The 14,309-nt window shown below is 42.3% G+C and overlaps 1 protein-coding gene across 1 annotated transcript; it reads left to right on the plus strand.

The window, feature by feature from the left end:
• The first annotated feature begins 285 nt into the window (after positions 1-285).
• LOC134670282 (DNA (cytosine-5)-methyltransferase PliMCI-like) lies at positions 286-13,953 on the plus strand. Its single transcript, XM_063528027.1, has 10 exons — positions 286-444; positions 1,115-1,214; positions 2,517-3,000; positions 4,453-4,666; positions 5,174-7,295; positions 8,822-8,956; positions 9,636-10,346; positions 10,785-10,956; positions 11,931-12,112; positions 13,825-13,953. Exons 1-10 carry the CDS (start codon positions 356-358, stop codon positions 13,909-13,911), a joined length of 4,296 nt encoding a protein of 1,431 aa, XP_063384097.1. The 5' UTR covers positions 286-355; the 3' UTR covers positions 13,912-13,953.
• Positions 13,954-14,309: the final 356 nt, after the last annotated feature.

The raw sequence follows: 14,309 nt of genomic DNA on the forward strand, positions 1-14,309 counted from the left end.
TCGCGGCTTCGCCCGCGATTCACGCGCATAGTCTGGAGGGGGCTTAATAACATAACATTCGTTTAAAAAATTCATAAAAAATACTTATTAATACAATTAGTATTCGAACGCTCTTTGTTTTGTGTTATAAGGTTGTCATCCTGTTTCAATGACGGTTTTAATATAGTTTTATCATCCCACACGAGACCAGTTTCTGTAGCCTGTGGTTAGTTTTGGCAACAGGTGCTGTCAATTGTGTCAACACACATTCGCGCCTTTTCTTTGCAATATATATTCACCTTTGTATTGTAATTAATTTATGTTGTTTACATGTACATTTCCAGTTCACACTTGTGGTTAAAATATTTAGGGAACTATGCCTTCGAAGGCGAATATAAATCAGAAAAATCATGACAACGGTGGCAGTCCGAAATCAAACAAGAACATAAAAACCACACCTAACAAGTAAGTCAAAGGGATAATTAATCAGAATAACTAAAAATGTAATGCATTCATTGTGCTAAATAATACTACTCGATTGCCTGCCTCATTGTTAAAATTAGTAAAATTAACTGCATAAGGCAACCTCCGTGGAATATCAACTTATATGCAGAGATGCATACCACCGTACCTTTCCGATTTATCAAGTACTTGCCTGGTTACAATGGGCTGTCAGCTTGTATCCCCAAGTAGTAATTTTTAGACAGTGAAACTATTTGATCATAAATAATGGGAGTATAGGTATAAAATACAGTAACAACTTATGTAAATTGACTTATTATAGATATAGGGCAGAGTTCTAATAGAGAGAAGCCAAGATCCAAGATTGGATAACTGAGCTAGCTTAGATAGTGAAAAGCACTCTGCCTGAGCTGCCGCACTAAGATAATGACAGTAACTAGAATACTTACCTGGCTTACCCCTAGACGGTTGTTATTATTCAATCATAGCCAAAGACTGTTTGATATTCTCTTTTCTTGACAATGTGTATCTTAAAAGATATATTCTTTTAGCTCTATTAACACACTGACTGCCAAAAACATGTTCACTGTGTAAAATTTGTAGTGGAAATAGGGTGCTTGGCACTGTGGTCGGTTCAATCTAAGTTGATTGGCAATATTTTATATTTTTACAGAGCAAAATTAATGTCATCCAATGGAAAGCAGCTGTCAATAACCAGCATGCTTGCCGTGAAGAGAGGCCGGAGTCCGTCAGAAGATGCTAAACTTACTCCTGTAAGATACTTTTTCTTTGAAAACCCATCCCAAATTAAATATAAATAAAACAATCCATTCACCCTTAGCAATAAGCCCAAGAACAGTAACAAAGAAAAACCAATTTAGATATAATAAAAAAAAATTTAGATATCTCGTAGTAGAAATTTACAATTAGGGGGCGGGGATCTGGACATCGGATGATGGTAGCATGACGTAGGAGGAAACGGGGTCATTCGAAGCATGATTTTAGGGAGGGGGGGTCAAAAATCGTCAAAAAACTATGACGTAATTTATGGACAGCCCCCAACTAACAAAGCCGAAAGAGTTCGAAATTCAAACAATGTTACAAGGTAGAGTCTGTGCAGAAAGAGAATAGTCAAATAAATAAATATTAAATAGTTTTAAGCAAATAAATATTTCTATTTCATGACTATTCTCTTAATGGGCATGGTGCAACCCGCCCTAATTGGACCTTATATAATATAAAAATATAAAAGCCTTTTATTTCCCAAATATAAATGTTACAATTAAATTAAGAGTTTAAGTATTATTTTGAAATAAAGTTACAAAGAAAAGAATTTAAAAACTACTAGGTATTACTAAGTATTTTTATGTGGGTTTGTCCATTTTTGGACGTAGGCCTCCTCCATGTCACACCATAGTTTTCTGTCGGCGGCCAGACTGGCCCAGGTTATGCCTGCCTGCTCGGTTATGTCGTCTCGCCAGCGGCGGAGCGGATGACCTTGCCCTCGCCCGCCATCTGGTGGGTACCAGTGTAAAACTCTTTTTTGCTCCACCGTCGTCGTCTGGTCGTCTTTCGCTCTCGCTGTGTGTCCGGCCCATCGCCACTTGAGGCGGCATGCCATTTCCGCTGCGTCCATTATATTTGTTTGTCGATAATTTCTTTGTTTATTGCCCATGTTTGGCATCCGTAAAGAAGGGTCGGTGTCACTATTGGACCTTAGGTAAGGTTTACTCGGGTAATTCCGAATGTCGAAAACTGTCGGATATAATTCCGAAAAGAGACTTTTATTATGATGGAATTAAGGGTGATTTTCATCTGAATTTCGGAATTATCCGACATTCGATATTACCCGAATACACCTTACTGCATTTGTTAGTTACGCGGTATTGCAGTACCCCGACAATATAACCCTCTTGTGCTAATAAACATCTCTTATTCTTATTCTCTTATTAGGCTCTTCTGAACTTATCTTTCATGGTGATCTATAGTTACTTATCAAAATCTCAGTTCTCCTCTATCTACATTAGTATGATACTGAGACTTTTTATCTTATCTCATCTACAATTTCTTTGCAGAAAAAGCTGAAGACAAATCTGGATGAATCACTTGATGACGCGGAAGAAAATGATGTGGAATGTACGGCGGACATGAAAGAGGTTAAAACTGATGCAATCAAAGACGAAGACATCAGTTTAGATGACAAACATTTTGGGAAACCTAATGGTGAAGATTCAAATGGTCTAACTTCTGATGATATGATTGACATCAACATTACACCTCAAGATAATCCTGATGCACAAGAAAGCTTAACCAATGGCAAAAATGGTGTAACAAAGACTGATAGTGATGAAAATCATAATTACGACAACACAGATGGACAAGATGATAAGAACAGTGTCCAATCAAATGAGAAAAGCCTTCCTGAACCTGATATGGAGAGATGCAATACTTGCGGACAGTTTATAAACAACTCGGACATTATATATTTCCAAGGACACCCACAGGATGCTGTGGAAGAATTTATAGCATTGACCAATGAAAAACTTGTTCTTGCTGCTGGTAAGCCCAAGTCCCAGGCGTATACTGATTTTAATAATGGGTTATGACTTATGAAATAGATTTGGATCTGATCTAATTCATAACCTGTTATTAAAATCAGAATAAGCCTGTCTAAGCTAACTTGTCAGTATCACCAACTTTTATTTTATTTTTTACTTGAACAAAACAAAGTGAGGTGATGTCATAATAAACGTCATATTTTCATATAAATTTCACGTTAATGATGACGTTGCCACACTTTGTCTTTGCAAATGCCATGAGATAAAATGGTCTGACTTTAATTACTTTAATATTTTCTCATTGTCTCATAGAATATCGTGTTGTATTAATTACTAAACAGGCAGGGGTTCCCAATTTGTTTCTACCATCTTAATTTTTTTCCTAACTTCCTTGAAGGAAAAGAATCTAGAATTTCTCTGGCATATGAGGGTGTCACTTTTGGAACTCTCATAATTATATCCCTCCCATCCGCAAAATATCCCGTATCATTCATGCTTGGCTGTGACATGTATGTATATCATGTGGAAATATCTGGGAGACCGAGCTTTCCTCGGAAAACATACCAGTGGCGGCGCGTCCATAGAAGCCGATTCCTACCGGCTTGCCTGTTTTTGGACATTTGAGCAGGGTTGTAAAGGAAATATGTAAGCCAAATTAGCCCCGGCTTGCCTATGGATATGTTTGACGCGCCGTCACTGAAACATACTTAAAAATGCGCGTTTTCCCAGAGATAAAACCTAGCTATACCGAAAACCCCCATATAGCAAATTTTATCGAAATCGTTAGAGCCGTTTCCAAGATCCCCGAAATATATATATATATATATATATATACATATATATAAATAAACAAGAATTGCTCGTTTAAAGGTATTATTATATTATTAAATAGATATGCCTTTTTTCTAAACACTCAAACCCATTTATGTAAATAAGGTGACACAGTAGTAGGAGCAATAGGAGCATTCCACCAAAAGGTCAAGTTTTGTCTGCAATGTGCAGTGTTCGGCAAACTTGGTGCCGCACGGGGTTAATGACCTCAATCATTACGCTAATACGGATATGCCGTGGGAATTCCGGGATTCGTGTTGTATTACTTCTACAATGTTTCTAATTTTTAATTTAATTGAAATTATACTCGGTTAAAGCGTATCAATGTTTTTAAATAATAATGATACAATTTATGCGTTTATTCAGTGTTTAAACGTCTATTTATAAATAAATGACACTTAATATTCTAATACTCAAATTACTTTTTCGACCAAGATCGCGGCGTTTGAGTCATGTCCATATTAAGATTTCTAGTAGGAATTCCGCGGCGTGGCACCAAGTTTGCCGAACACTGGCAATATGACACGTTGGCATCGCTATTTCAGGTTTTTGCGTCAACCGACATTTTCCTAGATTTTGCACCTATTGTAGCAAGTGTTAACAGAAAAAAATATTTCTACAGGTGATGAAGGTGACATTATGGAGCGGCCCCAAACAAATATCACCGGCTTCTCAATATTCGATCGAGAGGGCCATCTGGTGCCCATTGACGGTGGCCTTGTGGAGAGTGACGCAAGGATATACATGTCGGGATACTTGAAGTCGATATGCTCGGAGTCTCCAGAGATAGATGAGGAATCAGTACCCGTTAAGGATGTTGGCCCTATTATTGAATGGTAACTATTAAATGCTGTATCAATATTACCACAGTCAATTTAACAATTGAAAACTAGATGATTAAATATTTATTATAAATATAGCCTAGAGTTATACCATGAAAAGTCTGCAGCGATTTTGATAGCCCACGCAGTGCAGGTGTTATTTTAAACATCAAAATTCTATGAAATTATGACGAATACATAACACTTGCACTGCGTGGGCTATCAAAATCGCTGCAGACTTTTCTTGGGTTAACTCTATAAATTCTGTGCCACAGAAATGAATGTATCACTGTCATGGTAAAAATAATGTTTTCCATCAAAATAACTTTTTTTCAATGACGATTTTTTTTATTTGGTTTGAAGATATTTGCAGCATCCTACTAACCCAGGGTTAAGCGGTTAAACCGTTAACCCAGTGTCAAATTGTACTGGTTACCATGGTAACTCCAGGTTTAACTGGTTAACCCCGGGTTAGTAATGGAGCAAGTGGCTCTAACTTTAATAACTTTTTTTTGTTGCCAGGTTTATTCACGGCTTTGACGGCGGTAGCAAGAACTGCATCACCCTGTCCACCGAATTTGGAGAATACAATCTCATGAACCCCAGCCCCGAGTACACGCCCTTAATGAACAACCTGTACGAGAAAATATGGATCAGCAAAGTTGTTGTAGAATACTTGGAAGAATTCCATTACCTCCAACCGAACTATGAAGATCTGCTGGTGGTTATACGCGAAGCCACCATTCCAGAGCTAGGCGATAAACAAATGACTGAGGAAATGTTGCATAAACACGCTCAGTTCGTTTGTGATCAAGTTGTCAGCTTGGAGGCTGATGAAGATGAGGCTCCTCTCATTACACTCCCTTGCATGCGCGAGCTTATCAAGCTCATGGGCATCAAATTCGGCAAACGGAAAATACGCGCTAAAATAGACTATAAAAAGATAGATAAAAAGGCGTGGACAAAGGCAACTACTACGCCTTTAGTCAGAAAAACTTTCGAAAGCTTCTTCACGGATCAGCTCGATAAAACTAACCACGAGCTAGTGTTGAGAAGGAAAAGATGTGGGGTGTGTGAAGCGTGTCAACTGCCGGATTGTGGGGAGTGTAACGCGTGCCGCGCTATGGCTAAATTTGGTGGGCAGGGGCGCTCGAAACAAGCCTGCGTGCGCCGTAGGTGCCCTAACATGGCTGTGCAACAGGCTGATGATTCAGACAACGAGGAGGATGAACCAGACAGACTTGACGACCGTGTTGAAGACGTCGTGCCTGTTAAACTCACCGGCGCCGGCACTAGGAAAATCAAATGGATCGGAAAACCTGTCAAAGCAGACGCTACCAAAGTTTATTATGATAAAGTAGAAATTGATGGATCAGAATTAAGCAACGGCGATTATGTTATGGTGGAAACTGCGCAGGCTAAAATACCCGCTCTTGTTGCAAGAGTTGTCTATATGTGGATGGAGACCAGTAATCCTAAATCGGGCTACTTCCATGCAGAAGTCTTTATAAGAGCTACGGACACTGTCTTAGGCGAAGTAGGTGATCCAAGGGAAGTTTTCCTAGGAGACAGATGTTGCCATGGAGCCCCACTGTCGTCTATTTTAAGGAAAGCTAATGTCGAAAAGCGAGAAATACCTAAAGACTGGTTCGGGTTAGGAGGGAAAGAATTGCAGGATGATGGATTTGAGGATGATGGAAAAACTTACTTCTATAAAAAGTATTATGAACGCTTCACCGCGCGCTTTGAGGATTTACCGGCAGATCCACCTTGCCCTAACGCGTTGCGTGAACATCGCTTCTGTCCCTCTTGCGAGCGTAAGACTAAGCGAGACGGCAAGAACATCCCCAAACTCTTTGATAAGTTAGCAGTGAAGTCTGAATTCGTGAAAGAATCGAACAGATCTGAATGGAGCTATGTTTCGTGGCAGGACCACGTATATAAGAAGGGTAGTGGTGTCTTTCTCAAGCCGGACACTTTCAAATTGAAGACCAAGGAGCTGAACCCTGATAGGCAGAAACTAGAAAAGGTGGATGAGTCGATTTATACAGAATACTATCGGAAAAGCGACAACAACCTTAGAGGTTCAAACATTGATACCGGAGAACCATTCTGCGTTGGACACATAGCGGCAGTAGTCGCTCGTGGCGATCAACGACTGGTCGCACCGCAGGATATCTTGCTTAAAGTTCGTCTGCTCCTGCGACCGGAAAATGTACTTCCCGAAGCCCGACACAGCGACCTCAATCTCGTATACTGGACCGACAATATCCGCGAGGTCCCTTTCAGCGCCGTCGCCGGCCCCTGCCAGCTCATTTACGAAGAAAACATACCAGGGAACCATCAAGAGTGGCTATCGAAAGACCCAAACAGGTTCTACTTCAGACAAGCGTACGATAAGGCTTCAGGAAAGTTCTTGGAAGTGCCAGAGCACGCGGCGAACATCGGGCGGGCGGAGCGGAAGGATAAAGGGAAGGGGAAGGGCAAGGGGAAAGGGAAGGCGGAAGCGGAGACGGCAGCGGGCGCGGAAGCGGAAACGCGGCCGTTGAGGACGCTGGACGTGTTCGCCGGCTGCGGCGGGCTGTCGGCTGGATTGCACGCTGCGGGGATCGCATCGTGTCGCTGGGCCGTTGAACACGTCGAGGTAATTTACTTACTTAAGTTAGGAATGGTAGTCTCGTTCATTAAAAATGTGGTAAGATTTTAAAAACTTCGACACGTCCGAAGTCACGGGCCGCGACTAATTTATTATGTGCCATGTTTTGTGAATTATGTGTTATTTCTACGAAACACCAGAAAAATTTAGATTATTTTTTCTGTTGGAATGAAAAGAGCCTACGAGGCTAAGTAGAAATAACGGTGTACTTTCGTTTCGGCCAAATACATTTCGCCAAATTTCACTTCCCAACAAACTTATCGCAATAGTTTCATTTCCCAAAGGAACCTTTAGCAAAGTTACACTTCGCATATAATTTATTTGGTCAAATTATCATTTGGCATGATTTTACTTTGTCAAATGTTATTAGGACAAAAACTTATTTAGCAAATGTTTTTTATTGTCTAATATTATATTCCAAAAAGATGTTTGGTCAAAATTGTCACTTCGCAAATTTGACAAATAGGCATCTCTATTTAAAGTACTTACGTTAAATTCTACGTAATTTGGGTGGGTTGGGTTAGGTTTGAACTGCGATCCTCACAAAACGGAACCGCTATCAGAAAAGTGGGTTAGGTTAGGTTAGAACTGTCACCCTCACAGAATCGAAATGCTATTAGAAAAGTGGGTTAGGTTAGGTTAGAACTGCGGTCCTTACAGAAACGAAATTCTATGTACTAAAAAAAGGTCATCGAAGTGGATTAATTAATTTAATAGAATAACGAGACGTAAAAAAATTGCATGACATTTTAAACTAAAATGTGGTTTGAATATTGGTGGTTATTTACTATTTTTGGGTTACAATGATTACTTTGGTGTTATTTGCTTTAGTAGTATAGCAAGATGTAACAAATTTGGTTGTCATTTTACATTAAAATGGAGTTTTAATTTTAGTGATCATTTACTACATATTTTTGGCAGTAAGAATGTTTTTTTTGACGTTACATTTTACTATGTATATGTAATGTTCAGTTAAATACTAGACAAATAAAATTCTGCAGCCTCCTCTTTATTGGTATGTAAATTGTATGCCATGCAATATTTTGGGACATGTAAGTTATGCTTAATGATACATTTGACTAAATAATATTTGGTAAAATGAAACTTGTCCAAGTAATTATTTGCTAAACAATAACTTGCCAAAAAAGACTATTGCTAACTGAAAATTTGCGATAAGTTGTTTTGCCAAACATTTTTTTGGGAAATGATAATTTGGGAAACATAGTTTGGGATGTGATACTTTGGGAAACGATTTTGGCCCATTCGTTAGTAAACCAGAAATAACATATACATCGTAGTGGTATTTTTTTAAAGACATGTTCATAGAGTCAGACCAAGAAAAGTCTGCAGCGATTGTGATAGCCCACACAGTGCAAGTGTTATTTATACGTCATAATTTCATAAAATATTTGACGTTAAATAACATTTGCACTGCGTGGGCTATCAAAATCGCTGCAGGCTTTTCTTGGTCTAACTTTATTTGATTTGTTTTCCAATTAGAAATATATTTCCAGGCCGCGGCACACGCCTACGCGCTCAACAATCCCGGGTGCTCCGTGTTCCGCGAGGACTGCAACGCGCTGCTGGCGACCGCGCTGGCCGGCGCCACGCACACCGCCGCGGCTCTGCGCTTACCTACTCCTGGCGAAGTAAGAATTTTCCTAGTATTTGCCTTTACCTAGCACCTAGCAGCTCGCTGAGGCAGCCTGGAAACCTATTATTAACCTCTAACGGAAACTAGTCGTTATTAGAATCAGTGTGCCTTCCTGGGGTTGGCATAGCTTGCTAAGGGTGCTTGGAGTCTGCTTGACAGTCTTATTCTAATAACTGGCGCTATTTTAAGGGTAAATAGGGCTTCTTGCGTTTTGTCGCCATGTTTCCCTACACCGAAAAGGACAGGGTCGAATCATGCTGTCCCTTTCTAATGTATGGCACTATCCCTTTCGGCTATTTAGGGTTGTCAAAATTCAAGCCATTATCTTATCTGTGGTCGTGCACGCAAAGGGACGTCAAGTTGTGTCAACCCTAATAATTGCTCGGAGCAATGCTGAGCCGAGTTTGGCCGAAGTCAGGAGTTTCGCACGCGTGCTGGTAAATCTAAAATGGTTGGGAGCTCATTGAAAACGAGTCGAAATTTTAACGCATGACCTCTTTGGAAGCAGGAAATGTCCATCCTAGGCTACCAGTGCTCATGACGAATGATCATTAATTTATCACTGATAATAGCGTGTTATCTTGTTAGTCGACCTGCACAGTGCCGGATCTTCTTTTCGCTATTCATTTGTTTAAAAAAAAACTTTTATTCTAATTTATCGACACTTTTGTCAGGTGGAGTTAATGTGCGGCGGGCCGCCGTGCCAGGGCTTCTCCGGCATGAACCGGTTCAACTCGCGCGAGTACTCCAACTTCAAGAACTCGCTCGTGGCCACATACCTCTCCTTCTGCGACTACTACCGCCCCAAATACTTCATCTTAGAGAACGTGAGAAACTTCGTCGCGTTCAAAAAAGGAATGGTCTTGAAATTGACGCTACGGACTTTACTAGACATGGGCTATCAGTGTACGTTCGGTGTTCTACAAGCGGGGAATTACGGCGTCCCTCAGACTAGACGACGACTTATTATCATGGCGGCCGCGCCGGGATTCAAGCTTCCTTCATATCCGGAACCGACTCACGTATTTAGCCGACGCGCTTGCTCACTCACTATCAATATAGACGGTAAACGCTTCGTCTCAAACATCCAATGGGAGGATTCGGCCCCGCGACGTACTTGCACTATCCGTGACGCTATGAGCGACTTACCTGATATCAGCAATGGGGCCAGTAAAATCGAGATAGAATACGGCTCGATGCCGGAAAGCCATTTCCAGAGGATGATAAGAAGTAAAGACGAGAACGCGAAGCTAAGGGATCATATTTGTAAGAACATGGCGCCGCTGATCGTGGCTAGGATCAGTAGGATTCCGACGACGCCTGGTTCGGATTGGAGGGATCTGCCCAATATATCGGTCACGCTTTCCGACGGGACGAAATGCAAGGTACTTATAATTACTAGTTTTTTCTAGATTTAGATCCAACTGGATTAATTAATTGTGACGTTCCATGGCAAAAGGTACGTGTAAGGTAAAGTGGCTGGCGCTTACGTCGCATAGCGCCGCAATAATATTGGAGCGGCGTTAATAATAGCGTAAGCGCCAGCCGCCATAAGGTATCTTTACCCGTTGGACGTCACAATTATGCTTGTGTAAATTGTAAGACTGAAGACAAAAAATTTCGCATTAACTACAAACAATTTATGGTAGTGGTTTCCAAAAATTATGGATTGCATATTTTCTAAACTGCTTTCGATGTCAGACCTGCTGTCTGACATCGTCGAACGCAGTTTAGAAAAATGTCTATATGTTTCGTGTCTAAAATTGTATAATGGATCAATATTTGAGTTTGATTTTTCTAAGTGTACCTAAACTTTTATTTAGGTACTGCAATATCGTCACATAGACAAGAGTTCGCGCAACGGGCAGCGTCGAGGCGTGTGTGCGTGTGCCAGTGGCGGCGCGTGCGACCCGGCCGACCGACAGGAGAATACGCTGATCCCGTGGTGTCTGCCACACACTGCCAATCGACACAACAACTGGGCAGGCCTCTATGGTGAGTTATAATAGACAAGAGTTCGCGCAACGGGCAGCGTCGAGGCGTGTGTGCCTGTGCCAGTGGCGGCGCGTGCGACCCGGCCGACCGGCAGGAAAACACGCTGATACCGTGGTGTCTGCCACACACTGCCAATCGACACAACAACTGGGCTGGCCTCTACGGTGAGTTATAATAGACAAGAGTTCGCGCAACGGGCAGCGTCGAGGCGTCTGTGCGTGTGCCAGTGGCGGCGCGTGCGACCCGGCCGACCGACAGGAAAACACGCTGATCCCGTGGTGTCTGCCACACACTGCCAATCGACACAACAACTGGGCTGGTCTCTATGGTGAGTTATAATAGACAAGAGTTCGCGCAACGGGCAGCGTCGAGGCGTCTGTGCGTGTGCCAGTGGCGGCGCGTGCGACCCGGCCGACCGACAGGAAAACACGCTGATCCCGTGGTGTCTGCCACACACTGCCAATCGACACAACAACTGGGCAGGCCTCTATGGTGAGTTATAATAGACAAGAGTTCGCGCAACGGGCAGCGCCGAGGCGTGTGTGCGTGTGCCAGTGGCGGCGCGTGCGACCCGGCCGACCGACAGGAAAACACTCTGATCCCGTGGTGTCTGCCCCACACTGCCAATCGACACAACAACTGGGCTGGTCTTTATGGTGAGTTATAAAACTTATAAACAATTGAGACAAGTAGACTATACATACTACAGTATAAAGACCCGGACAAGGGCGAGTCGGACTCGCCCACCGATAGCTCCGTACTTTTTAGTATTTGTTGTTATAGAGGCAACAGAAATACATCATCTGTGAAAAATTCAACTGTTGCGATTTTCAAGCGTCTATCACGGTTTATGAGACAGACATAAACTGGTGACAGACAGACAGTGGAGTCTTAGTAATAAGGTCCCGATTTTACCCTTTGGGTACGGAACCCTAAAAAGCATATTGCTAGTAATTGAATAACCATTTCCTTAGGTCGTCTATCGTGGGACGGGTACTTCAGCACCACGGTGACGGACCCCGAGCCGATGGGCAAGCAGGGCCGCGTGCTGCACCCGCAGCAGCCGCGCGTCGTGTCCGTGCGCGAGTGCGCGCGCTCGCAGGGCTTCCCCGACACCTACGTATTCGCCGGCTCCGTGCTCGACAAGCACCGACAGGTACCTAAAGCCCCGTCTCCATATCGCGCGGCAAGCTATCGAACATTGGCTCGCGCGGCGCCCGCGCGCCATGGATACCGGGCTGCCGCGCGCGCCAACTCGATCATTGGCGCGCGAGCCACGCGCCGCGCGACGAACCATTCATTGACGGTTTTTCGGCGCGCGGCCAAGGAATGTTCGCGCGCAGTTGGGACGGGTGTGTATATATTTCAGTTGGCTCGCGCGGCATCATACATGGATAATGAAAAGTGTCGTACTTTAATTACATTATACGGCACTAAAACAGTTTCTATGTAATTGTAGTGATTATCGCAACATCATTTTTCTATTTGGCTATACCACAGATTATATAATAGTTCTTACGAACAGATACTTATCTCTCAAACAAAACGCAAATACCTACCGTTTTGATACCTACACAAAAATACAATGGAGTGACCTTCAACGCACCGCTCCCCACACCGCGCGCACCGGCACAACGCTAGGGTTGCTGACGCTCAGAAATGATAAATAAATACCTACTTAAACAGCGGAAAGCTAAATCTTAAATTATGCGTTAGTGTTTGCGAAATAGTCATTTTAAAAGGTCATATGTCCCTGCAGTAACCGCAGTGTTTAAGCCGTTTTATAAACCGCGCAATAATCCCAGCAAAAATTAGTTTTAAAACTTCGTGTAATTTAAAACCAGATAGAGATTAATGTTACACAATAAAGAAAAAATATAGAAACCCCATGAATACAGGTAATTAATTATAAGTTAACCAGAGCAAAAATGAGTAGTGACTTTCCGGTGTAAAGTTAACTTACTGTCGTTAAAATAAACATTTACCAAAATAAATTAAAAATTTGCTACCTATTTCAAATAGACAGATATCTAAAACTATACATTTGTCATACATAATAAACTTACATGTTTAATTAAAGGAATTCAATAGTAGGTAGGTACCTACTAAGTAGCTTGTAACTATCGTAAAAATTGACAGTGCGGCGCGCGGTGACGTGCGTACGTGAGCGCGTGTGGCAACCAACTGGCTTGCTTTTCTACCGTGAACGGGAGCAGATTCGTAGGTATAAATCCGAGCTCGCGCGGAGAGTTCCATAGGCCTGGCTATACTTCGTTCCGAATAATTAATTTTTGTGATATAATGTGGTCGATCGTCGGATCGCCTGCCGCGCGCGGCCGCTGCGCATAAGTTCAAGATGGTGCCGAAATTGGCTCGCGAGCCAAAATACAGGTTTGCCGCGGTCGAACATTGCTCGCGCGGCCGCCGCGCGACTTCGAGACAGGCCTTACTACCAACAACTATCTTAACTAAACATCGATGGACCCTATGTTTCGGCAATAAGGTTTACAAACTGTCGGTGCACAGTGTACTGCTCAACAGTTTACAGGTGGGCAGAAGTCCTACATATGTATGTACTCGACAATCGACAAGCGCACTTGATTCCCTGACATTAACTTCTCTGGCACCATGCTGGGTAAAGGTGGTATTCCACCTATCCAATTTCTTTGTCCAATGTGTATTGCGTCTCACAATTTGCTTTAATGAGAGAGTGAGACGCACTGACATTGGACACTGGATAATACCAATACCACCCTAAAGCATGTTTACATGCGATGTTCTGCATTCCGTCCTGTCTCTACATAAACTCTACTTTCTGTCGGATAAAAAAAATAGACTAAGCAACTAAATATTCCCACTTTTTTTCAGGTTGGCAACGCAGTACCTCCCCCTTTAGGTGAAGCGTTAGGAAGAGAAATCAAGAAAGCATTCCAGCTCAGTACAATAAAAGCGTAACGCACGTGCCTTATTGCTGTGTTGACTATAGTGAAATTAAGTTTAAATATACATCATACCATTGTTATAACTTTATAAGTACTTATTTTTGTAATAAAATGACTTGTAATTTTTATATTACTTATTGACTTAATATCATATCCTACTTCCGTATGTGCCCTAGACCACAGAATAAATAATAGTACTAGGTACAGAAGACTCACTCTAACAAAACGCGTCAATTACGATCAGGACAGATTTGGCCACTAGGTGGCGACAGCGCCACGCGCGGCTTATGGCTAGCCACCATAATTGGTGTAGAACGGATGTACTTGTAACACGCAAAACAAAACACACAAAACACTTGTAGCAAAGCGACGAAATCGCGGAGTGAGCCATGCTTGCCTAGACTAAATCTT

The sequence above is a fragment of the Cydia fagiglandana genome, chromosome 13, assembly GCF_963556715.1.
Source record: "Cydia fagiglandana chromosome 13, ilCydFagi1.1, whole genome shotgun sequence".
NCBI classification, from domain to species: Eukaryota; Metazoa; Arthropoda; class Insecta; order Lepidoptera; family Tortricidae; genus Cydia; species Cydia fagiglandana.